General features: G+C 43.3%; 1 protein-coding gene across 1 annotated transcript in view; it reads left to right on the forward strand.

Annotated features, from left to right (window-relative positions):
* Positions 1-24,382, forward strand: part of Prr14l (proline rich 14-like) — a 27,859-nt gene extending 3,477 nt beyond the window's left edge. Inside the window, exons 2-4 of the mRNA XM_013014394.1 lie at positions 8,029-8,165; positions 16,831-16,900; positions 19,074-24,382. Of these exons, the coding sequence (XP_012869848.1) occupies positions 8,079-8,165; positions 16,831-16,900; positions 19,074-24,235 (5,319 nt within the window). The 5' untranslated portion in view covers positions 8,029-8,078 and the 3' untranslated portion in view covers positions 24,236-24,382. The remainder of the gene's footprint in view (positions 1-8,028; positions 8,166-16,830; positions 16,901-19,073) is intronic.
* The last annotated feature ends 1,984 nt before the right edge of the window (positions 24,383-26,366 follow it).

The following is a 26,366-nucleotide window of genomic DNA, read 5'->3' on the forward strand; positions in this document are numbered from 1 at the left end:
GCCTGGGTGCTGTCTCAGCTCTTCAGCTCAAGGCTAGTGCCCTACCACTTGAGCCACAGCACTACTTCTGGCTTTTTCTGCTTATGTGGTGCTGAGGAATCCAACCCAGGACCTCATGCATGCAAGGCAAGCACTCTACCACTGAGCCACCTTCTCAGCCCTAACATGCGTAATTTATGTTCACTGTTTTTATTTGCTTACATGTTTTTGTTTTTTTTTTCTGGTGCTGACAACCAAAGCCAGAACCTCACACTTGCTAGTCTAGCCCTCTACTACTGAGCTATACTCCCAATTCCAAACCCAGGGTTTGTTGTTTTTTGTTGTTGTTTTTTTTGTACAGTATACAGATAAATATTTAGTGGTTTCATTCACCCTACGCTGTTAATACTTGTTTATAGAGTAACACTTTCCTCTGTGCATGTATCATATCTTTTATCAAAACAATCCTGATGGGCTGGGACGGTGGCTCAGTGGTAGAGCACTTGCCTTGTATGCATGAGGCCCTGGGTTCGATTCCTCAGCACCACATAAGCAAAAAGAAAAAAGCCGGAAGTGGCGCTGTGGCTCAAGTGGTAGAGTGCTAGCCTTGAGCTGAAGAGCTGAGGGATAGCACCCAGGCCCAGAGTTCAGGCCCCATGACCGGACCCAAAAAAAAAAAAAGATTAAAAAAAAAAAAAATCCTGATGTTGCTTTAGTTGAATAAATCAGGAAATTTTCTATATAGGAATGTTTCTCCATTATGAATTTTGATTATTCCCTTGCATTCAGAAGTGCAGGTTTTAAAGAACTTGAATGTCTTAAAACTGTTCTTCCTATATTCTATAGCACTGCCAATATTTTGTTAGATGGTGATATGAGCTAGCAAGCATCTAAATATCACTTCCCCTCTGAGGGATCCAGCTGTTCTTGCTCAAAAACAGTGACCAGCTGTTGTGTAACTCATCTGCAGATTCTCCTCAGAAATTTGAGGACCTAGAGTTGGACTAGAAGAAAAAGGAGGTAATGTTTTGCTTCTGCAGGAAGTATGCCTCTTTTTACAGGTTGAAAATTCTTAGAGTTGTGTCTAATGGAGTATCAACAGATATACAAGATATTTTTTTCTTGGTTGTTGTTGCTTTGTGCCAGTAATGGTACTTGAACTCAGGGCTTGGGTTTAGTCCCTGAGCTTTGTTTACTCAAGGCTGTTACTCTACCACTTGAGCCTTAGCTCCACTTCTGTCCTTTTGATGTTTATTTAATTGGAGCTAAGAATCTTAACAGCTTTCCACCCCAGGCTGACTTTGAACCAGGATCCATAGATCTCTCAACCTCTTGAGTAGCTAGGATTACAGTTGAGAATCACTAGTGCCCAGCAGGTTTTTGTTCTTGAGACAGGGTCTCATGTAGTCCAGGGTAGCCTTGAACTCAAGATCCATCTACTTCACCCTTCCAAATCTTTGGATTAAGTTTCCACTTTGGCCAATGCCTATTTACAATTTTGATACAGAATTGGGAAAGGTAAAGTACTCCTTTCTCTGAAGAACATTTCACAGTTGTATGCAATTATTTTTACTGACTTCTCTCTCTCTCTGTTTTTTTCTTTTTTGGTGATGGGCCTCAGACATTCTAAACAAGTGTTGTACCCCTGAGCTATCCCCAGCCCCTATACTAACTGTTATACTAAAGATATGTATAGTTGGGCTGGGAAGTTGGCTCAATGGTAGAGTTCTCACCTCCCATGCATGAGGCCCTGGGTTCAATTCCTCAGCTTCACATAAGCAGAAAAAAGCTGGAAGTGACACTGTGGCTCAAGTGGTAGGGCACTAGCCTTGAGCTTAAGAGCTGAGAGATAGCACCCAGGCCCAGAGTTCAGGCCCAAGACCGACAAAAAAAAAAAGATGTGTATAGTAAACATATTGCTTTGTGACCTTGGGTGGAGCAGTATTTGGAACAAAATCTTGAAGTAGAACAGTGAGAATGGAAATGAGTGGAGTTTACTAGGACTCAATCTGTGGGCTAAAAGTGCTAAAGCAAATGGAGATGGAAGATTAGTTGCAATTACATATGATAATTCAAGTTTGAATTCTAGAAAAATATGCCAATGCTGAAAGGGACAAGATCAAGAATAATCATGTAGGTTCTGGGTGGTAATAATCAATGCTAGAGCAGCATTTAACATGCACTAGCCTCCTGAGTAGCTAGGCGGGAGCCACTAGCATACTTACCTCTTCTTTTATCATGTTGGGCTGGGTGCTGGTGGCTCTGCCTGAAATCACAGTTACTCAGGAGCCTGAGGTCTGAGAATCGCTGTTCAAAGCCAGCCAGGGCAAGAAAGTCTGTGAGACTCTTACCTCCAATAAGCCACCAGAAAACTGGAAATGGCATTGTGACTCAAATGGTAGAGCTAGCCTTGAGCTGAAGAGCTGAGGACCAAGTTGCCCAGGCCCAGAGTTCAAGCCCCACAACAAACCAAAAAGAAAAAGAAAAATCAGGTTGGCTTTTGTTTGTTGGTTGGTTGGTTGGTGGTTGTTGTTTCCTGCTAGTTCTTGGTCTTTCTTTGAGCTTCTTTTGCTCAAGGCTAGCATTCTTATCACTTGAGTCAGAACTCTACTTCCTGATTTTTTTTTTTGAGTAGTTTATTAGAGAAAAGAGTCCCACAGACTTTCCTACTCACAAACTTTCCTACTCAAGCTGGCTTTGAATCCTGATCCTCATATTTCAACTTTCTGAGTAGCTGGGATTGCAGACATAAGTCACTGGCAGCCATCTTTATAAAGATACAATTCACATATGCTGCAGGTAGTAGAACTCTTGTATAACATTCACAAAATTCTGGGTTCCTGGGTTTAATCTTCAACACTGTACTAGATAAATAAGATAGATCTATTTTATCTATCAACCTCTATCTATATATAAATTTACAACTTGCCAATTAATACTGTAAAAGTCATTGGTCTTTGGAATAGTCATAGTTACATAGCCATCTTTATAATCAGTCATAGAACATTTTTATTATTCTGAAAAGAAATTTTGCAACCATTAACTTTTACCTCATTCTTCTAACACTCCAGTCTTAACAAGTACTAATCTACTTTGTTTTTTGTTGTTGTTGTTTCGTTATTTATTTTTGCCAGTTCTGGGTATTGAACTCAGGGCCTGGGGACGGTCCTTGAGCTTTTTTATTTTTATTTTTGTGCTCAAGGCTAGCACTCTACCACTTGAGCCACAGTACCACTTCTGGCCTTTTCTGTTTATGTGGTATTGAGGAAGTGAATCCAGGGCTTTATGCATGCTAGGCAAGCACTCCATCACTAAGCCACGTTCCCAGCCACTAATCTGCTTTGTCTCTATACTTGCCAATTTTTGATATTTTAGATTAGTCACAGCCGATGCTCTTATCACTTGAGCCACATCTTCATTTTGTATAAATAGAATCTTATACACTTGTGTCTGGCCTCTCACAGAGCAATTGATGAACAATTGGGTTTTTTATTTTTTGGCCATTGTGAGTGGTAATCTAAGAGCATTTGTGTACAGGTTTTTTTTTGGGGGGGGGGGTCTGGTCATGGGGCCTGAACTCTGGGCCTGGGCGCTGTCCCTCAGCTCTTCAGCTCAAGGCTAGAGCTCTACCACTTGAGCCACAGCGCCACTTCTGGCTTTTTTCTTTTTGCTTATGTGGTGCTGAGGAATCGAACCCAGGGCCTCAGGCATGCAAGGCAAGCACTCTACCACTGAGCCACCTTCCCAGCCCTTGTGTACGGGTTTCGTTTTTTGTTTTTGTACTGATACTGGGTCTTGAACTCAGGGTCTAAATGCTGTCCCTAAGTTTTTGTGCTCAGGGCTAGCACTCTACCACTCAAGTCACAACACCACTTCCAGCTTTTTGGTGGTTAGGTGGAGATAAGAGTCTCGTGTGGCTTTGAACCCTATCTTCAGATCTTAGCCTTCTGAGTAGCTAGAATTACAGGCATGGAGCCACCAGTGCCTGGTTATGTACAGGTTTTTTGTGAGCATACTGTTTTTTGTATGCACATACATACATATAGACTTGCTAGTTTATATTGTAATTGTGCTTAAAGGGACAGACTTGGACAGACTTTCTTTCTTTCTTTGATTTCAATACTAGGGAATGAACCCAGGATCTTACAAGTTTTGTACATGCTCGGCAAGTGCTCTATTACTGAGCCATACCCCTTACTCCTGCCCAAGAGGACAGTTTTGTGTTATCCTCCTAGCAAAGAAGCTGTAAGAAAAGGTGAGATCAAGAAAATGAAGTCTGAGGTGGGGAGGAGTGAAAAGTTAAGAATTGAGAACACCTGTTTCTCAGCATTGGGCATGGAAAGAAGAGCTCTTTGACACAATGTATCAAGAGACCCAAGAAATCCATCCTCAAATTTGGTCTTATGTTTTGTTGTTAGACCAGACCTAATTAGGTAACTCAGGCTGGCATAGCATTTGGGTCTTAACTGCCTCTTCCGCTTTCTACATCAACAGGCCACTATGCCCTGCTTTTCTTTGCAATTTTTTTTTAATTGCCAGTCCTGGGACTTGAACTCAGGGCCTGGGCGCTATCCTTAAGCTTCTTTTGCTGAAGGGTGGCATTCTACCACTTGAGCCACAGCGCCACTTCTGGTCTTTTCTTTCTTTTTTCTTTGTTTTTGTCGGTTGGGTGGCTTGGGCACTGTCCCTCAACTCTTCAGTTCAAGGCTAGCGCTCTACCACTTGAGCCACAGTGCCACTCCCGACTTTTTCTGCATATGTGGTGCTGAGGAATTGGACCCAGGGCCTCATGCATGCAAGGCAAGCACTCTATCATTGAGCCACCTTCCCAGCCCCACTTCTGGCCTTTTCTGTTTATGCAGTAGTGAGGAATCGAACCAATGGTTTCATGCATGCTAGGCAAGTGCTCTATCACTAAGCCACATTCCCAGCACTGCCAATATTTTTTGACTCAGTTTTTTTTTCCTCAGCTATTGCATGTTTTATAGATTTCATAGATAAGCAGTAGTCTGATTTCCTATAACTTATATTATTTAAATGTATAGTACAGGCTGCTGGTAGTTCATACCTGCAATCCTAGCTATTTGGGAGGCTGAGATTACATTTAGAAGCCAGTTTGGGTAAGAAAGTCCATGAGACTATTACTTCCAATTAACCACCAGAAAACTAGAAATGGAGCTGTGGCTTAAAGTGTTAGCAAGCTAGGAGCTGGGAAGGTGGCTCAATGGTAGAGTGCTTGCCTTGCATTCATGAGGCCCTGGGTTCAATTACTCAGCACCACATAAGCAGGAAAAGCCGGAAGTGGTGCTGTGGATCAAGCGCTAGAGCGCTATCCTTGAGGTGAAGAGCTGAGGGACAGTGCCCAGGCCTAGAGTTCAGGCCCCACAACCAGAAGAAGAAGAAAAAAGTGTTAGCATGTTAGCCTTCAGTACAATATCTCAGAGACAGTAGAGACAGTGCCCAGGCTCTTAGTTCAAGCCCCACAACAGACCAAAAAATAAATAAATTAATGGTGCAGGAGTGGGGGCATGGCTCAAGTTTTAAAACATGAGGCCCTGAATTTCATAATTACCAAGACCACAAAAAATGCAAGTGCGTGCACGTGCACACAACCCCACACACAGTGCAGCTTTACCCTATTATATTTGGAATGAGTTAATTAAAATTTCTCTGCCCTTGTTTGGGATTAAGAAAATCATCAACATGTAAGCATCTTTTTGTTAATCAGTTTTTGGTTTGGCTGAGTCAAAGTAAATTCCTTTTTTTTTTTTTTTTTTGATCGGTCATGGGGCTTGAGCCACAGTACCACTTCTGGTTTTCTAGTGGTTTATTGGAGATAAGAGTCTCACAGAGTTTCCTTCCCGGGCTGGCTTTGAACGCAATCTTAAAATCTCAGCCTCCTAAGTAGCTAGGATTACAGGCGTGAACCACCAGTGTCTGGCGAATTCGTTTTCTTTTTCTTTTTTTTTTGTGACCAGTGCTGTGGCTTGAACTCAAGTCCTGGGCACTGTCCCTAAACTTCTTTTTGTTTAAGGCTAGCACTCTACCACTTGAACCACAGTGCCACTTCCAGCCTTTTCTGTTTATGTTTTACCGAGGAATCAAACCCAGGTCTTCATGCATACTAGCCAAGCACTCTACTACTAAGCCACATTCCCAGCCCTGAGTGTGTGTATTTTGACTAGTTTGGTAATATAGTATTATACTGAGAGACAAACAGTTGAGCAAATACCTTCTGTACTACAGTAAAATCCCTCTGGACCTCTTCCTCTGTAGTATTTAAGGCAAGTCTCTTTGAACCTCCCCAGGTGCAATTTCATGATCTATAACAGGAAGGTGCTAACTGCCCTACATAGCTCAAGGTTATTCTGTGCATTAAAATGGTGCCTGTGAAAGCACTTGGGAAATCTCAGTATGCTAGGTAACAAACAGGAAGGATTCAGCTAAAGAGCTGGATTAGTAGTATCTTGTTCTAGCTTGGGTAGATAAATCTCAGGTAGTTGATGAGAATAAAGGGATATAATTCCATTTTCTTCAAAGATGAAAAACAGCCAGGTACCAGTGGCTCCCACCTGTTATCCTACCTACTCTTTTTTTTTTTTTTGGGTCCGGTCATGTGGCCTGACTCTGGGCCTGGGCACTGTCCCTCAGCTCTTCAGTTCAAGGCAAGCACTCTACCATTTGAGCCACAGTGCCACTTCCAGCTTTTTTTTTTTTCCGGCTTACGTGGTGCTGAGGAATCAAACCCAGGGCCTCATGCATGCAAGGCAAGCGCTCTACCACTGAACCACCTTCCCAGCCCCCTACCTACTCTTTTTTTCCCTTTTTTTGTCAGTCGTGGGGCCTGAACTCTGAGCCTGGGCGCTGTCCCTCAGCTCTCCAGCTTAAGGCTAGTGCTCTACCACTTGAGCCACAGTGCCACTTCCGGCTTTTTCAGTGTATGTGGTGCTGAGAAATCGAACCCAGGGCCTCATGCATGCAAGGCAAGCACTCTACCAGGGAGCTACCTTCCCAGCCCCTATCTACCTACTCTTGAGACTGAGATCTAAGGCTCACAGTTCAAAGCCAAGCTAACCCTGCCAGGAAAGTCCATGAGACTCTTTATCTTCAATTAACTGCCCCCAAAAGCCAAAAGTAGAACTGTGGCTCATGTGGTAAAGTACTAGTCTTGAGCAAAAAACTTCAGGAATAGTGCCTGTGTCCTGAGTTGAAGCCATAGAACCAGTACCAAAAAAAAGAGGAAAGATAAATTGTCATTCTTCAGGGTCCCTCCATCTATTTTCATTCAATGAATATTTCCTGAGTAAACTAGATACCAAATACCTATCCTGGGCTATGGGGAACAAAGCAGAAAACTGTGTTTATTTTCTAGTGTTCGTCAGATCTGTCCTTGATGCATATAGATCTTACTTTCATCTGCTTGCTGGTTCTTCAGATTTAAATTGAGAATTTTTTTCAGAAGGCAGTATCAAATTTAAGATTAGGCATATTCTAATTAAAGGTAAAATAGGTATTTTTCCACAAATTCATAAACAGAACTTTTTGATGCACATAACCTGGCATTTGAAGTCAAATTTATTTTCTTAATTTTAGCCATTGTAAATTGAGACAGCTTTCTTCTACCTTGTCAAGATTTTGTGTTTTTTTTTTTTATTGTGAAAATACTGTACAGAGGGGTTACAATTACATGGGCAAGATAATGAGTACATTTCTTTTCTTTTCTTTTTTGCTGGTCGTGGGACCTGAACTCTGGGCCTGGGCGCTGTCCCTCAACTCTTCAGCTCAAGGCCAGCACCCTACCACTTGAGCCACAGCACCATTTCCAGCTTTTCTGCTTATGTGGTGCTAAGGAATTGAACCCAGGGCCTCATGCATGCAAGGCAAGCACTCTACCACTGAGTCACCTTCCCAACCCCATGAGTACATTTCTTATCAATCATTGTAGTCTTCTCTTTTGTTTCCCCTTCCCATCCCTTCCCATCCTCCCCCCTCCCACCCCCTCACCTGTCAAGGTTTTAAACTTGTATCCCTTCCTTTGATTTGTGTCAGGATGAACATTTGATATAAAAGACTTGACTTCATAATCTCCGTCTGCCCTAATGCTGTCATCTGGAATAGAGACTCAGCGGGTTCCACTTGATTCCTCCATGTCTGCTGTGGTACAGGAATTTTACTCTGAACTTCCCGTAAGTGTTTCCACAGAGCTTCTTGCTGAGCCAAGTGTGATTCCAGACATAAAAGCTGGAGCCTCAAGCTTTCTTATAAGTCAGAGTAGGGTATTGTCCCTGGAGCTATAGGGGACCCATGCAAAAAGTTCTTGTGAGGAAACCACTGATAGTTTGGATGATGAGGGCAGTCCTGGGTGGTGTAGGCCAATGAACTCCACAGCAAGAGACTATGGCTTCCAAGATCTTTTTTTTTGGTCAGTCGTGGGGCCTGAACTCTGGGCCTGGGCGCTGTCCCTCAGCTCTTCAGCTCAAGGCTAATGTTTTACCACTGGAGCCACAGTGCCACTTCTGGCTTTTTTCTGCTTTTGTGTGGTGCTGAAGAATTGAACCCAGGGCCTCATACATGCAAGGCAAGCACTCTACCTGAGCCACCTTCCCAGCCCCGCTTCTAGGATCTTGGATAGAGAAGAGAAAGCCAAAAGCGTGGAGCATGGTCCTCAGAGATCAAGGGGACCAGGTAGAAGTTATCAGAGACCCCTGTGAGGGAGCACAGGAAGACTCATGCCAACATTCCCCAACTGCTGAAGAAAAGGTCGGCCCAAGGCAGCTAAGAGATGAGAGCTTGATCCAGATGAGTTCAGTATGGATGGCCACCGGGCAGACAAAACATGTAGCCTTACGGGTGGTTTATGACTTATTCTTTTTTTTTTTTTGGCGGTTGTGGGGCTTGAACTCTGGGCCTGGGCACTGTCCCTCAGCTCTTCAGCTCAAGGTGAGCGCTCTACCACTTGAGCTACAGCACCACTTCCGGTTTTCTAGTGGTTTATTGGAGATAGGAGTCTCACGGTCTCTCCTGCCCAGGCTGGCTTTGAACCGCGATCCTCAGAACTCAGCCTCCTGAGTAGCTAGGATTACAGGCATGAGCCACCGGCGCCCGGCATGACTTATTCTTAATACATTTCCAAACCTTTTTTTTTTTTTTTTGCCAGTCATGGAGCTTGAACTCTGGGCCTGTGTGCTGTCCCAGCTCAAGGCTAGTGGTAGTGCCACTTCTGGTTTTCTGGTGGCTTATTGGAGCTAAGAGTCTCATGGATTTTCCTGCCTGGGCTGGCTTTGAACTGTGTTTCTCAGATCTCAGCTTCCTGAGTAGCTAGGATTACAGGCGTAAACCACTGGCACCGGCTGTCCATTTCCTGAAGTTCATATCAAGAAATAATAATATGATCAGAGAGGCATATAGGCATATTATGCCCTTGTGTTCCTCCCCTAGCGAGTATCCTTCTTTGAAATCACCAAAATATTGTTTCGTTTTTTTTTTAACTGTGAAAATACTGTACAAGGGGTTACAATTACATGAGCAAGGTAATTAGTATATTTCTTCTCAAGCATTGTTGCCTCCTCCTTTGTTTCCCCTTACCATCCCTTTTTTTGTTGTTGTTGTTGCCAGTCCTGGGTTTGAACTCAGGGCCTGGGCACTGTTCCTGAGCTGCTTTTGCTCAAGGTTAACACTCCACAATTTAAGCCACAGCACCACTTCTGGCTTTTTCTGTGTATATGAATTGAACCCAGGGCTTCATGCATGCTAGGCAAGCACTGTACCATTAAGCCACCTTCCCAGCTGTAAACATCATTTTTTAATATTAACATATTTTGACAATCTTTTTTAAAATTTTATTTATTGTAAAAATAGTGTACAGAAGGGTTACAGTTACATGAATAAGGTAATGAATACATTTCCTATTGAGTGTTGTTACCTCCTCCTTTGTTTATTCCCATTTTGATGATCTTAAAAGCATTTGTGTTACATTGGATATTTAAAGAGAGGAAGTGATTTTATCTAGTTTTTTCTTTCTTTCTTTTTCTTTTTTACCGGTCCTGGGGTTCCAAAGCTGGGCTGGGCACTGTCCCTTTTTGCTCACAGCTAGCACTCCACCACTTGAGCCACAGTGCCATTTCTGGCTTTTTCTGTGATTAATTGGAGTTGAGTCTCAGAGACTTTCCTTGCCTGGGTGGCTTCGAACCGGGATCCTTAGATCTTAGCCTCCTAAGTAGCTTTATAGGATTATAGACATGAATCACTGGTACTCAGCATCAAATTCATATATTTTGACTCTTCATGTTTAGTGAAACAGTCTAAACTCTAAATTCATTTTAATCATGTTTTAGTACACAGTTCTAGTTACATTACATCATGTGACAATCACCCATCTCCAGACTGAAACTTTACCTACTAAGTAATAACTTCTCCCTCCCCTCTCCATGTCCCTAACAACTGCCATTCTACTTTCTGCCTGGGAATTTGATTCTAGCTAGCTCATATAAATGGACTCATACAGTATTTGTGCTTTTGTAACTGATCATAATAGTTTTTAAATCTTCTTTAAAAAAATAAAATACTCGGGCTGGGAAGGTGGCTCCGTAATAGAGTGCTTGCTATGCATGCATGAGGCCCTGGGTTCAATTCCTCAGCACCACATAAGCAGAAAAAGCCAGAAGTGGTGCTGTGGCTCAAGTGATAGAGCAGTAGCTTTGAGCAGAAGTGCTGAGGGCCAGCACCCAGGCCCAGAATTCAGGCCTCACAACCGACAAAAATAAAAATAAAATACTTCTGGCTGGGGTAGCATACTTAACGCTCTGAGCTCCATACCCCATATCACAAAAAAGTATATTAACTTTAAAAAGTAAACCAACAAAAATATTTTTTCCTACTTTATAATGTGTCAAGAGGTTTTAAAAAAATGTATGATTAGTAGTTTTTATCTTATTGGCAAGGGATAGAGCTGAAAAATATCTGAGAACAGGTGCAGTGGGAGAGACAGCTGCAAGAGCCAAACTGAATTGTGAAAGAACACATTCAATCCTCAGCCTCGTTCTTGTAGGAGAAAAGTTGGAGAAGATGGTGTATGCATGCGAAATGTCCTTAGTCAGGATGTGGAGAAGAATTGTGCACCACAGAGATGATGTGTGATGTCATCCTGCACTGACATTGCAAATCCCTTCTTTTAAATGTCATTATACATGGTGAATTTATTTCAAAACACATTTTGAAATATTTTGCACATAAAATGTATAGAAAGTAATATAAAGCCTATGTACATTTGATTTCCTTTTTTTTGCGGGGGGGAGGGGGGGAGGGGTCGGTTGTGAGACGTGTACTTTGCATGGACACTGTCCCTGAGCTCTTCACCTCAAGGCTAGTACTCTGGCTGGGCGCTGGTGGCTCACGCTTACAATCCTAGCTACTCAGGAGGTTGAGATCTGAGGATCATGGTTCAAAGCCAGCCCGGGCAGGAAAGGCCAATTTTTTTTTAAAAAGGCTAGCACTCTACCATTTTAGCTACAGCACCCACTTCCAGCTTTTTATGCTTATGTGGTGCTGAGGAATTGAACCCAGGGCCTAATGCATGCAGGGCAAGCATTCTACCACTGAGACACCTTCCCAGCCCAAAGCCTATGTACATTTGAAAGTCTGGACATTCCACTTGGCTGTCATATCTTAGCATCTTGCATATTTAAATAAGAGCAGTTTTAAATTTTGATTACTTCTTTTTTCTTTTTGTTTTTCTTTTTTTTGTCAGTCATGGGGCTTGAACTCTGGACTCTTTAGCTCAAGGTGAGCACTCTTATCACTTGAACCACAGTGCCACTTCTGGTTTTCTGAGTGGTTTATTGTAGATAAGAGTTTCACAGACTTTCCTGCCCAAGCTGGCTTTGAACCATGATTCTCAAATCTCAGCCTCCTGAGTGTCTAGGATTATAGACAGGCATGAGCCACCAGCACCTGGCCCAGCCAGTATTTCTCATATAGCTTATATAGTACAATTACTATAGCAATTACTTCATTTAATATTGAAAAGGGATCTTTTTGAACATGTGTCTTACATATTTATTCCTGATAGATCTTTTGGAAAATATTATAATGATGATCAGATGTGGAGATTTTAACCGCACTTAGATGGTAGAGAGAAATGTTTTGGAGCTGGGCGCTGGTGGCTCACGCCTGTAATCCTAGCTACTCAGGAGGCTGAGATCTGAGGATCACGGTTCAAAGCCAGCTCGGGCAGGAGAGACGACTCCTATCTCCAATAAACCACCAGAACACCGGAAGTGGCGCTGTAGCTCTAGTGGTAGAGCGCTCGCCTTGAGCTGAAGAGCTGAGGGACAGTGCCCAGGCCCAGAGTTCAAGCCCCACGACCGACAAAAAAAAAAAAAAAGAAAAGAAATGTTTTGGAAATTTTATTTATTTATTTTTTGGGTCCAGTGGTGAGGCCTGAACTTTGGGCCTGGATGCTGTCCCTCAGTTCTTCAGCTCAAGGCTAGCGCTCTACCACGTGAGCCACAGCGCCACTTCTGGCTTTTTTCTTTTTGCTTATGTGGTGCTGAGGATTCGAACCCAGGGCCTCATGCATGCAAGGCAAGCGCTCTACCATTGAGCCACCTTCCCAGCCCTGTTTCAGAAATTTTGACATCTTAGAATCTTGAAAGCTAAAGCCAGGTGCGGTCAGCTCAAGTCTAACGCTCACTTGAGCTACTGCACCACTTCCAAATCTTAGCTACTTGGAAGGGTATTCCATGCCAGCCTGGGCAGCAAAGTCTTATCTCCAATTAACCACCAAAAAACCAGAGGTGCACTGTGACTCAATGTGATAGAGTGATAGCCTTGAATGAAAAAGCTCAGGGACAGCATCTAGGTTCTGAGTTCAAGCCTCATAACTGCTTCCCCCACCCCCACTCCCAATAAAAACACCTAATAAAATATTTTAGGAGCAGGATGCTGATGGCTCATGCCTGTAATCCTAGTTAAGAGGCTGAGATCTGAGGATTGCAGTTCAAAGCCAGCCTGGGCAGGAAAGGCTGAGAGACTCTTATCTCCAATAAACCACCAGAAAACCGGAAGTGGTGCTGTAGCCCAAGTGGTAGAGCGCTATCCTTGAGCTAAAGAGCTGAGGGACAGCGCCCAGGCCTAGAGTTCAAGCCCCATGACCCCCCCCAAAAATATTAGGAAAAATATTGTGCTGATCCTTGACGATAGATAGATAGATAGAGAGATAGAGAGATAGATAGATATTGCTGTTCTTTAGTTTAGATGGTGGCTAGTCCTGGGGTTTGGCTCCAGGCCTCACTGCTATCCCTGAGCTTTTTTGCTCAAGACTAGCACTCCTTTTGAGCCACAGTTCCATTTCTGGCTTTTTGGAGGTTAATTGGATAAAAGAGTTTGCAGACTTTACTGCCCAGGCTGGCTTTGAACTGTGATTTTGAGATCTCAGCCTCTTCAATAGCTAGCATTGCAGGCATGAGCACCAGTGCACAGCTAGAAATTGTGTTTTAGGTTTCATGTATTTGTTATGTGATTGGCTAACTTTGAACTGGGTTAGAAGAGTCTGAAGACTGTTCTACACACGTCCTTTGCGTGCAAGTAGGCTGTTCCGGTTCCTTCTCTGCACTCATTCCTCTGCAGAGCTCCCTCCTGGTTGTGAGGTCACTGCTGTGGTGGTGTTAGCTTACATCTCAGCTACATGTTGTTTTCAGTACATTCAATTATTGATTGTCTTTGAGACCTCAAGCCTTCTTGTAGTCTCCAGCCCTCTTTTTGTTGTAATGCCAATGGAGAAACAGAAGCCACATTTTGAGAGATGGAATTGGGAATCAATCTTGATATGATGGAAAATTAGAGATGAACTATAGTATTTGACTTGAACTGTATAAGGTGGACAAAGAATGAATTTAATGATATGATGGGGAATTACAAATGAACTGTATTATTTGACTTAAACTGTGAAGTAAATGATGAATGGATCTAAAATATGAATGTAACTAAGCTTCCTGTGGATAAGACTTTCTTTTTTTTTTTTTTTTTTTGCTGGTCGTGGGGCCTGAACTCTGGGCCTGGGCACTGTCCTTCAGCTCAAGGCTAGCGCTCTACCACTTGAGCCACAGTGCCACTTCCAGCTTTTTCTGCTTATGTGCTGAGGAATCGAACCCAGGGCCTCATGCATGCAAGGCAAGCACTCTACCACAGAGCCACCTTCCCAGCCCTGGATAAGACTTTCTTGGTACCTAATTAGTTAGCTTTTGTTACCCTACTACTGTCCTTTCCTGAACCATGTGTTCCCCAACCAAGCTGAGCCATTAACATCCTTTGTTCTATTCCTTAAACTTCTCAGGGAATCCCAGGCACTCCCAGCTCTGACTGGAAGCCAATGATATCCTTGGGTGGGAAGCTCTTACTTAAAACTGGCATGGTCCTTGGTTGGAATCTGAAAAACAGCTTTATGACGCATGATTATACCTCCCTTTCTCCTCCCCTTCCCCTGCCCTTGCCAAGTAATGTTTAAAAGGCCAAGAGCCAGGCACCTGTGGCTCACGCATGTAATCCCAGCATGTAATCCCAGCTACTCAGGAGGCTGAGATCTGAGGATCGCTGTTCCAAGCCAGCCCTAGTTTGGACAGACTTTTTCTGAGTACTTTATTGGCCATAAGAGTCTGCATGGCGGACTATTGTCTCAAAAACCACCAGCCCAGCACAGAGTTTGCACCAGGCTTTTAGAGACAAAAACCACATGCTTAGGTAGAGCCCCAACATAAAAACACAGGAGCAGCTTCCCTGTGACATATCCTCTAAAATGGAGAGCTCTCTACTCTACCAACTGAGCTAGGCATCTGCCATTCAAAGGATGACTTGTCTCATCTCTAGGCCTCTAGCTGGGTGGATAGCCCCATCACCTGTTTAGGGGCTAGGATGGCTGTGAGAACCAGTGAATCACTAAGACCCAGTCTTTCCCTTACTTTATTGTGAGGAATCGCTTGCTTCTTCTTAATTTACAACCTTTCAAGATAATTCTGCAAGGTAGAGGTCAAGTGGAATACCTCACTCTTAACTGTTTTTTTCCCCTTCTTGGTTAGGAAGCAGTGGGCTTGACATTCATCAGGGGTGTTTTGGGTTCTCCTGCTATGCGCATCATTGTGAGCAGTATATGGGGACAGCACTAAAATTCCAGTAGCCCTTCACAAAGGGCACAAAATCACAGGAGACTCCCCCAATTGTCACTAAGTTTAGCCCAGAAAGCTTGTGGTGAGTAATCTTTCCTGACAGTGTATACCAGAATTTGTTGGTGACGGGCCTTATTGGCTTCTCTCACAGAAATGGCTGACACATGTGATAATACATGTCTATGATCTTGTGAATGAGAGACACTTTTTTTGGTGGTGGTGTAGAACTTGAGCTCTGGGCTTTGGTGTTGTCCCTCAGCTCTTTTTGCTCAAGGCTAGCACTCTACTTTGAGCCCTGTCTCCACTTCTGGTTTGGGAGTGGTTAATTGGAGGCCAGAGTCTGGTGGACTTTCCTGCCTGGGCTAGCTTTGAACCACAATCCTCAGATATGACTCTTGAGTAGCTAGGATTGCAGGTGTGAGCCACTAGCACCCGGCTTATGATAGACACTTTGGTTCTTGAAACACACTATTTGCTAGTCTTTTGGGGAGGTGTGTGTGTGTGTGTGTGTGTGTGTGTGTGTGTGTGTGTGTGTGTGTGTGTGTGTGTGTGTGTGTGTGTGTGTGTGTGGGATTTCTGGAATGTGCCAATGAACCTGGTGCTGTGTGTGTGCGTGGGCGCGCGTGTGTGTGCGTGCACACAGGCTTATTAATCCATACCTTCACAGCTTTTTGTCATCTAACTGGGTTTATCTGCTTGGGCTGGCTTTGAACTGTGCTCTTCAGATCTGAATAAATAGGATTAAAGGTCAGCTTTAAAAAAAAATTAATTTGAGGGGCTGGGAAGGTGGCTCAGTGGTAGAGTGCTTGCCTTGCATCCATGAAGCCCTGGGTTCAATTCCTCAGCACCACATAAGCAGAAAAACCGGAAGTGGCACTGTGGTTCAAGTGGTAGAGCCCTAGCCTTGAGCTGAAGAGCTGAGGAATAGTGCCCAGGCCCAGAGTTCAGACCCCATGACCGACAAAAGACCAAAAAAAAAAGTTAATTTGAGAGTATATTCACAGAGATGATGCCTAAATTCTTCAATATGTATTTCCTAGCAAAGAAAGACTTTCTATTTCATGACCATAATATACACTATAAAGCACATATTACATGTTGAGTGTCTGGTACTATAAACACAGTGTACATGGTACCATATGGTTAGCTAGAGATTCATCTGATTTGGGGATTTTTTTTTCCTTAGAAATAAAAATTAACACTACAGGGCTGGGAAGGTGGCTCAGCAGTAAAGTGCTTGCCTTGCATGCATGAGGCCTGGGTTCGATTCCTCAACATAAGCAAAAAAAGCTGGAAAGTGGCTCTGTGGCTCAAGTGGTAGAGCGCCAGCCTGGAGATGAAGTGCTGAGGGACAGCGCCCAGGCGCCCAGTTCAGGCACCATGACTGACCGCCCCCCCAAAAAAAAAATTAACACTACAATGGCTTGTTTCATTAGCAGAAGGCATTTTTAGGGTTGATTTGCATTTACAAGTAAACATTTTAACTCTCCTATCTAGACTTTGACAAGCTTGACTTTTCAAGATCAAATTCTGGAGAAGTTTTTTGTTTGATTGTACTTACTTAAATTTGATGTTTCCTTCAGTTCTCAATCCTTGTGAGTACTAGCAAATTTCCTAGGGTCATAAAGAAGTTTCTTAAGAAATGAACTCAGGTATCTGAATCCTCCCTTGACTGCTGGTTTTCTTATTGTAGGAGGCCCTCCTGGTACAGTCCAGAGAACTTTTACACGAGGACCTCCCTGAAGGTTTTCTAAGGAACAAAGGTATTTCTCTAAGTTGTTTCCCCCCACCCACTACTGCATATCATTTTAATTCACAAATCCCATTTTATAGTTAGAATATAATGGTTATAGTTACGTGTTTTACTAGATAGACTTAATTATAGAAATTTGTTATATTACCTGTGGGTATACTGGGACACAACTATTATCAGATCTTGTGTTAGTGGATGATAGTTTAGTTTGCTCTTTTCCCATAAGTATTCTTTATTAACAGTGTGTTGAGCCAGGTGCCAGTGGCTCTTTCCTGTAATCCTAGATACTCAGGAGGCTGATATCTAAGGATTGCAGTTCAAAGCCAGCTGCAGCAGGAAAATCCATGAGACTCTTATCTCTAATTGAGCACCAGAAATCTGTGACACTGTGGCTTAGATTGGTAGAGCATTAGCCTTGAGCAAAAGAGCTCAGGGATAGCAACTAGGCCCTAGTTCAGGCCCCACAACTGACAAAACCCAAAAACAGTGTGTTGAACCCTTAATGCTCATGTGAGATCTTAGTTTTGGGGGTGACGGGCAGTCCCAGAGCTTGACCACTGAGTCTGAGCACTGACCCTGAACTTTTATTCTCAGTGCTAGTGTTCTACCACTTGAACTACAGCTCCACTTAAGCTTTTTTGTTTTTGTTGTTGTTGTCAGTTGTGAAGCTTGAATTCAGGGCCTGCCCGCTGGTTCCTGAGTTCTTTTTGCTCAAGACTAGCACTCTACCACTTTGAGCCATGGTGCCACTTGCGGTTTTGTTCAGTTGTGGGGCTTGAACGCTGGTCCTGGGCGCTGTCCCTGAGCTCTTCAGCTCAAGGCTAGTACTCTGCCACTTGAACCACAGCACCACTTCCAGTTTTCTGGGGTTAATTGGAGATAAGAGTCTCACAGACTTTCCTGCGTGGGCTGGCTTTGAAGTGTGATCCTCAGATCTCAGCCTCCTGAGTAGCTAGGATTACTGGCACCCAGTAAGACTTTTTTTAAATCTGCAGCAAAAAGCCAGAACTGAAGACATGGCTAAAGTTATAGCGAGCCAGATCAGAGGAAAAGTAGATTGAGATTGAGAGACTCTTGAGTTCAAGGCCTGCTACCAGCACCAAAAAAAAAAAAAAAGGAAAGAATAGGGCTGGGAAGGTGGCTCAGTGGTAGAGTGCTTGCCTTGCATGCATGAGGCCCTGGGCTCGATTCCTCAGCACCATATAAGCAAAAAGAAAAAAAAGCTGGAGGTGGCGCTGTGGCTCAAGTGGTAGAGAACCAGCCTTGAGCTGAAGAGCTGAGGAACAGTGCCCAGGCCCAGAGTTCAGGCTCCAGGACCGGACCCAAAAAAAAAAAAAATACATTGTTTCCATAGACCTTTCACTCAGCTTTAATAATTTTAGTTCAACCTTACAGAAAGGCAGCTTTTGCAGGTAATGGAATTCAAGACTGTTCACCTTACAGATAAGTCTCAGATATAGTTGTATGTATAATTGCTTTTTTCAAAGAATGGTTTTATCAGTGACATATGTAAGTAGTCATCTAATAATGTATGCTGTTGTATCATGAATCTATGATTTCACATAAAAACTTCTTTTTTTTGGGGGGGGGTCCGGTCGTGGGGCCTGAACTCTGGGCCTGGACGCTGTCCCTCAGCTCTTCAGCTCAAGGCTACTGCTCTACCACTTGAGCCACAGCGCCACTTCCGGCTTTTTTCTTTTTTGCTTATGTGGTGCTGAGGAATCGAACTCATGCATGCAAGGCAAGTGCTCTACCGCTGAACCATCTTCCCAGCCCGACATAAAAACTTGTTAAAACAAAAAAACTCCACTTCTTTTTGTTTTCTGTCTGTCATAGAGCTTGAACTCCAGGCCTCTTATATGCTCTTTCTGAGCTTTTTAGCCTAAGCCTAGCACTCTACTACTCTGAGCCATGGTGCCACTTCTGGTTTTCTGGTGATTAAACAGAAATGAGTCTCATGGACTTGCCTGCATAGGCTGGTTTTGATCCCTGATCCTCAGATCTCAGCCTTCTGAGTGGCTAAGATTACAGGCATGAGCCACTGGTACTTGCCTCATACAAAAACTTTTTTTTCCATTTTGTAATTATCTTTTTGAGTTTTTTTTGTTATTATTGTTGCCTTTGGATACATGATAAAATTCACAATGATTGCATGCTTATTTGGATTTATTTTTCTTGTGTAGAAGGAAATGTACAGATTACAGCTGAAACTCAGCCTGAGTCCACGGAAGACATACAAGGTATAAAGGTGAATGGGACTAAGATGGATAAGAATGACCATGTGAGTAATGTTCTCTCAGCTGGGTGCAGTAAATACCAAGAAGTAGACAAAATCATGACCAGTGGTGAAGTTTCAGAAACCAGAACTTTAGTTTCCCTAAAGCCTTTAAACTTTGTGGACCCTGGATTGGCAGAAGTAACTGCTAATGAAAAAGAATGTGGAGAATTAAAAACTTTTCCATCTTGGTTGTCATTATTACCAGGGAATAGTGCCATTTCCAACACTGACAATGGAGAGAAAGAGCTGTGTAAATTAAACCCTGTCTGTGAAGCAGATGACAATCGCCAACAGACTCCTGGCCTCCATAATGAAAAACACAGTTCTGCACCTAATACTTCCACAGCTATGGGAAATAGAGATGCTATAAAACCCTTGGAAGAAAGTTCTGAAATTCCACATTTCATACCACTTTTGTCTGTTCCAGGATGCAGAATAGCATCATTAGAAAAATGTGATTTTGAAAGCAACAGTTTGCTGAAAGGATCTGCTAAAAAGACAGATAGTTCCTTTTTTAATGAGGACGATCAAAGCAAAAACTTGGCTTGTATAGAAGGTAAAGAAAGGCCTTTGAATCTGGGGAAAGAAAGGGAAGAAGAACCAGAAAAGAAAGCCAGTTCTGGTGGAAAAAAGACTGCTGATAGCCCAAAGGAAGATACCTACAATAACTCTTGCATTCAAGGCAGTATCCATACAGAAAGCTCTAGTTCTTTAATGCTCAATTTTCTTACTGAAGCCACAGAAATAATGTTTAAAAAGAATGATTTGAAAATCACTTTAGACTATCAGGGTAACTTGACAGACCCTGTGGACCATAGAAAAACTGTTCCTAATGTGAGCCATGTAAGTGAGCACTCGGTAGAAAGCAATTTTTTCTCTTCAGTGCAACTTAGAGAGTCAGAACAGACAACCACTATAAAGCCTAATAAGTTACGTGAAAAGATAAATAGTAAAGACTCTAATTCTTTAGTTAACATTCAGAGAAATCTGGAAGGTGAAACTCGGATAAATGAAGCAACATGTAATGATTTTTTGTCTGAAAGAAAATCTTTTGGGAGTGTTATGCCAGAAGATCAGATAAATTTTATACCTAGCAAGATATCAAAATCCAAGACAGATGCTGCTCAATTACCACTGTTTCCAGAATTTGATTACAGACCTTCAGAAAAGGCTACACGAACCTCACTTGACAGTATCTCACATTTAGATGCACCAGGCATTGCTGGTGAGTTGAGTGAACCTTCTTGTGCTAGTGAACTGGTTATGAAAGTAGATTGTGAATGTGTTTTAAATCAACAAGTGTCCCTTAATTCTCAAGACCACATGACATTGCCAACTAGTTCTCTACTAAATATAAACAGAGAGAGGCCTTTGGCAACAGGCAATGATGCCCAACAGAGCCATCACCTTTCTTTAAAGAATGGAGGGGAGGTTATTGCTGGTACCCAGACCATTCCCATGAAGACAAAACTAAAAGACATTTCTCCACAGGGTGACAAAATCTGTGGTGCCTCTTCAAATCCCACCTTTAGCACCAAATCAGGAAGCCTAGAAGGAAAAGAAAAAATGGCTGATTCAGGAACAGAAGATTTACATTTTGGGTTCCTCTCAAGTACAAAAGAAGCAGCTGGCTCTCCTCAGGAGGTCTCTGTCACCAAATGTAAAAACATTCAATCTCAGGATATCTCCATCTGTCACAATGCAAGAGAAAATGTACCAAAAGAAAATTTACTTTCTGCGTGTGCTGTTTCTAAGCCAAGCAAAATCATTCTGAGAGTGAACAACTCTAAAGCAAGAAAATATGAAAATGCATTTCAGCACAGTGATCACTACTCCCAGGGAACAGAAGACTCTGTAAAAAGTAACACCCAGAAAATGAGCTGTACAGCTAAGAAGAGTGAACTTACTAGGAGAGAAACTCAAGGCAGCCTTCCAGATGGTAAGAACCATACTAAAGTAGCACATATGTCAGATAATGGAGTGGCGAAGATAGCCACACGTACTGCCATCAGTCACATCAAACCCAATGAGAGAGGGCTACCCAGAAAAGAATCAGATATACCCAATGAAACTGTGTTTTGTAAAGACACTATCTCTGACTGTGCTACACAAGAACTAAACCAACCTGCAAACATTCCAAATCCTGAAACATTATTGAACCAGTCTCCTCCAACAGTTGAAACCCTTGGTCAGAAAGCAGATGAAGTCCTTGGCTTCCAGAGTAACCAAAACAGACTAGTTGAAAGCAGAAGTAAATGTAAATCAGTTAAGAAGGCACTAGACAGTCACCAGAGAGAGGCCACTGCAGAAGCTAACAGAGAGCTAAATTTCAGCAAGAAAGATCTGCTAGTCAGTTTGGATAGGGATAACTCACTGCTTTGTGGTAGTCCGAAGAAAGACAATTCCCAAGGAGCCTTTGAAAGTATTTCTGGTTCTGAAGAGTCCATCAATGGTATGATACACACGGTCCATGCAGACTATGGTGAAAAGCCTGCACAAGGTATGCTGGCTGTGAAAACATCTAATGTACTTGGTGATGGTGCAAGGGGAGATAGACTGGCATTCCGTGAAACCTCAAGGAATACCTCATCTGAGAGAGGAGAACTGAAGGCTGCATTTATAGGACCAGCTGACCAAGACTCAGATCTCCCAAATGTTGCTGCTTCTATAGAGCAGTCTGTAGAAATAAAATCGTGTGAAGAGAAAGTATGTAAATCTTTAGAAGACTGTGAAATTGAAGAATGCCCAGACTCTTCCATACCCCATGAGATGAAGTCTATTGCTGATCATGAACCAAATGTGAGTATATTAGATAGCATAAGCATGTCTTTAAATCATGCTTACCATAAACACCATAGTAACGTAGGATCTCTAAGAGAGACCCAGGGAATAACTGAAGGATCCAGACCAGAAGTAGATTCTGAGGCTGGCAAGGAAAAACCTTTGGGAATATCCTCAAGAGATTTGATGTCCTTTAAATGCCAAGGTGGGAACTCTGACTCTCCACAGAGCCTAGAATCCTTTAAGGCAATGACTTTGTATCTATCTTCTCAAGAAAATTCAGAAATTGATAATACCAGCAGTGAAGAAACTGACCTGAAAAATCCTTTTAAGCAAAAAGATGGTGACGTGCTTTGTGAAAATACAAAAGACTGTGCAGACCTACTCAAGATGAAGGAACAAATACCAAGGAATATAAGTCCTAACGAGAGAGACAGTGCACACACCAGGGTGGAAAAGGATGCTTGCAAAGCTTGTCGTTTTGAGAATTTCACTGATACACATGGAAAAAAACTGAAGAATGGAAAAAGAACTGAAGACCACCAGAGGGTACTCCTGGATCACTTAACTGTTGGGGAAGAATCTGAGGTGATCACTAGCAGCGAAGGCCATGGTGATAATAATTTGCCCAGGAATTCTCAGACCTACTTGCAATGCCAAGCCATTCATAATGATTCTGTAAAACAACAGAGTCAGCAGTTTTTTGACTACACATTACTGAAAGAGGAAAATCTTATACATCAAAAAGGAGCAGCACATATGATACTTGAACAGTATGCATCATCTAATAAGTTTTCAGATGAGGCTCAAGATAAGAACCACCCTCAAGCAGACAAAGATGGGTTCACCATGATAAAAGAAATCCCTCAGGCAAAGCTAACCAAGGGCAACACCACTGGACAGCTTCAAAGGTTGGGAGACCCAAAGGAGCAAAGCTTATATCATCAGCCATTGAAGAAGGACATTGAGTTATGCTCCGGTCCTTGCCTTCCTGGTGCCCCCAGGAAACAGCAAGATCCCAGCGCTGCTGGATGTGATCAAATACATGGTGCCTTTGTGAATACTTCTGGTCAAAAAAGAATGCTTCCTTTAAAGAAGCAGCCCCATCGAACGTGTAAGAGAGTTTCCTATCAGGAGCTGGTCAGTGTGGGGAGAAAAGTGGGTAAAGTCAGAAGTTCTGCCATTGGAAAGAGTTCATCTAATCCCATCCCCACCAAAGCACACAGACTTCTCAGCTCATGTGCTGTGCCTGTACCCACACAATTGGAACCTGAACCAGTACCTATCAGGAGCTTGCTTAGCCACAAACCAAAGCAGAAGGCTACTCTGTGCCATCCCTTGAGCCTGAGTTTTAGGAAGCCTACCAAAGAATCAGCCTTACTAAATAAGCTATCCATCCTTGCCTCCAAACTAGCCCCACCTGCCAAGTCCCCGATACTCAGATACCATCGGTGTTCCTCTGCACTTCTGCCAGTGGCTAAAAGTTATAAGCGCCTCAGATATAAAAGGCTCCTGGATGGATTTTCGTATAACGCAATGCAGCTGAACCCATATATGGCAGCTAATAAATGGGATCAGAGGCCTAACAGCAAACCCTTGGCACTTGATTCCCTTGAAGCCATCAAAATGAGCTTCATAGATTTGAGCAACAGGATGCCATCACTGCTGTTTGGTTCTGAAATCTTCCCAGTTTCCTTTCATGTGAAACCAACCTCTAGTTGCATGATGGAAGCCTCGAGGACTTTTCCTGAGCACTGCGCTCCATCGAGGCTTGCCTTAGGAGAGGCCTCCCAGTGCCTGCCTCAACCTCCCAAGTGGACCTTTTCTTTCTTTTTGTCCCATGCTTGCCCTGGTATGGCTACATTCAGGGAAGACACCAGCCTCCATAGTCAGGCACACACTCAGGCTACTCCACAGACTCCAGCTCCTCTCCCAGACTATGGAGGCACTGCCATGGTCCAGACCAGAGCAGACTGCTCTGTCTTTGGCCTTCACACTCTTCTTGCACTTTGTTCTCCTGGATGCTACCGAATCTGGACAAAACAACGGAGCTTCTCAAATCACATGCCTACCATGCAGAGGCTCTTCATGACACAGTTTACACAGGGATTGAAAGGGCTAAGGTCTCCAGCCTCCATAGCAAATAAGGTCTTCTATTCTCTGCCCTACTCGGTGGGCAGAGTGTTGTCCATTTGGAGCCAGCATGGGTCCTCTTCCTGCTCCTTCGAAATCTCTGCTCTTCATCATAGCAAGCGACAGCCGAGTCTGAGCACCACAAACAGGTAAACTCTGTTCCTGTTCTTTGCTTATATCCCATATTTGCTTCCTACCACTGGGGAAGTGTTGGAAATGCAGTGCTGCTTGGAGGCCTCTTTGTGTCTGCATTTGCTGTGCACGTCGGGAAATCTCTGCTAAGGAAATAATGCAGTCATTTTTTTTTTTTCTTGGTCAGTCGTGGGGCTTGAACTCTGGGCCTGGGTGCTGTCCCTCAGCTCCTCAGCTCAAGGCTAGTGCTCTATCACTTGAGCCACAGCACCACTTCCAGTTTTCTGGTGGTTTATTGGAGATAAGAGTCTCGTGGACTTTCCAGCCTGGGCTGACTTTGAACTTGAACCATGATCCTCAGGTCTCAACCTCCTAAGTAGCTAGGATTACAGGTGTGAGCCACCAGTGATTTTTCTGCCAAATCTATAGTTGTGTTTTGGATCATTATTCTTCCAAGCCATCTCTGTGTAGCATTTGAACTTACTATGCAACCCAGGGTAGCCTCAAAATCATGGTTCTCTTGCTTTAGTCTTTCAGTTGTTGAGCGTATAGACAATTCATAGTGGCAATGACTTACATATTTTTAAATATCTTACAGCAACACTTAGTATTTGGTGTGCAAAAAATAGAAAATACTTTTTTAGTGAGTGAATGAATTAATGTCAGCATCACCACACCTAGTTTATGAGCTTCTACATTTTTTTTTTTCTGTAAAATGAAGGCTTCAAAACTTGGCATTTACAGCCTGGCACTGGTGGCCTATGCCTATAATCGTAGCTGCTCAGTAGGCATGAGATCCGAGGATCATAGTTTGATGCCAACCCAAACAGGACAGTTATCTCCAATAAACCACCAGGAAACTGGAAATGGAGTTGTGGCTCAAAGCGGTAGTATCCTTGTGCAGAAAAGCTCAGGGACAGTGCCCAGGCCCTGAGTTCAAGCCCTACAACTGACACATACACACTCACAAGTAGGCATTTACATACTCCAGTTTTAGGATTTATAGGCTTCATGCCCCCCACCCTCCACCCCATTTTGGTGCTGGTCCTAGAGCTTGAACTCAGGGCCTGGGTACTGTCCCTGAACTATTTTTGTTGTTGTTGTTGTTTGTTTGGTGGGGCCTGAACTCTAGGCCTGGGTGCTGTCCCTCAGCTCTTCAGCTCAAGGTTAGCACGCTGCCACTTGAGCCACAATGCCACTTCTGGCTTTTTCTGCTTATGTGGTGCTGAGGAATCAAACCCAGGGCTTCATGCATACAAGGCAAGCACTCTACCCTCTACCACTGAGCCACCTTCCCAGCCCCTGTCCCTGAACTATTTTGCTCAAGGCTAGCATTCTACCACTTGAACCACAGCCCTACTTCACACTTTTTCTGAGTAGTTTATTGGAGATAAGCATCACAGATTTTCCTACAGGGCTGGCTTTGAACCAAGATCCTCAGACTCAGCCTCCTGAGTAAGGATTACGAGTGTGAGCCACCAGCGCCCAGTGATTTATAGGCCTTAAAATGAACTGTGTAGGAGTTCCTGTGTTTTGATTACTAAGTGAATAATTGGAAATAATCTCATTAATATCCTTGTACAATCTAATAGAAAAGGTCTAGGGAGCAGCATCTGTGTGGGCATAGATCCAGGAGGATCTATGTTTGAAGAGAGCATGTTCAAAAAGTTAGTGAGAGCAGAGCACCGGCAGCTCACGCCTGTAATCCTAGCTACTCAGGAGGCTGAGATCTGAGGATCATGGTTCAAAGCCAGCCCAGGCAGAAAAGTTCATGACACACTTGTCTCCAATTAACCACCAGAAAACCAGAAGTGGTGCTGTGGCTCAAGTGGTAGAGTGCTAGCCTTGAACTGAAGAGCTCAGGGACAGTACCCAGGCCCAGAGTTCAAGCCCCACCACTGACAAAAAAAAAAGTTAGTGAGATTCTCATCTCCACCAATTTCTGTGTAGTGGTGCATGCCTGTGATCTCAGAAATGTAATAGGTATGGGTAGACAGATTGTAGTTGAGGTGGTCTGGTCCTATCTGAAAAATATAGGTGTTTAGAAATGGGTCCACTGGTATAACAACTGCCAAACAAGCCAAAGCCCCAAGTTGAAACAAACAAAAAAAGCCATAGAGGGCTGGGAAGGTGGCTCAGTGGTAGAGCGCTT

This window comes from Dipodomys ordii, unplaced genomic scaffold (assembly GCF_000151885.1).
Source record: "Dipodomys ordii isolate 6190 unplaced genomic scaffold, Dord_2.0 Scaffold23, whole genome shotgun sequence".
NCBI lineage: Eukaryota > Metazoa > Chordata > Mammalia > Rodentia > Heteromyidae > Dipodomys > Dipodomys ordii.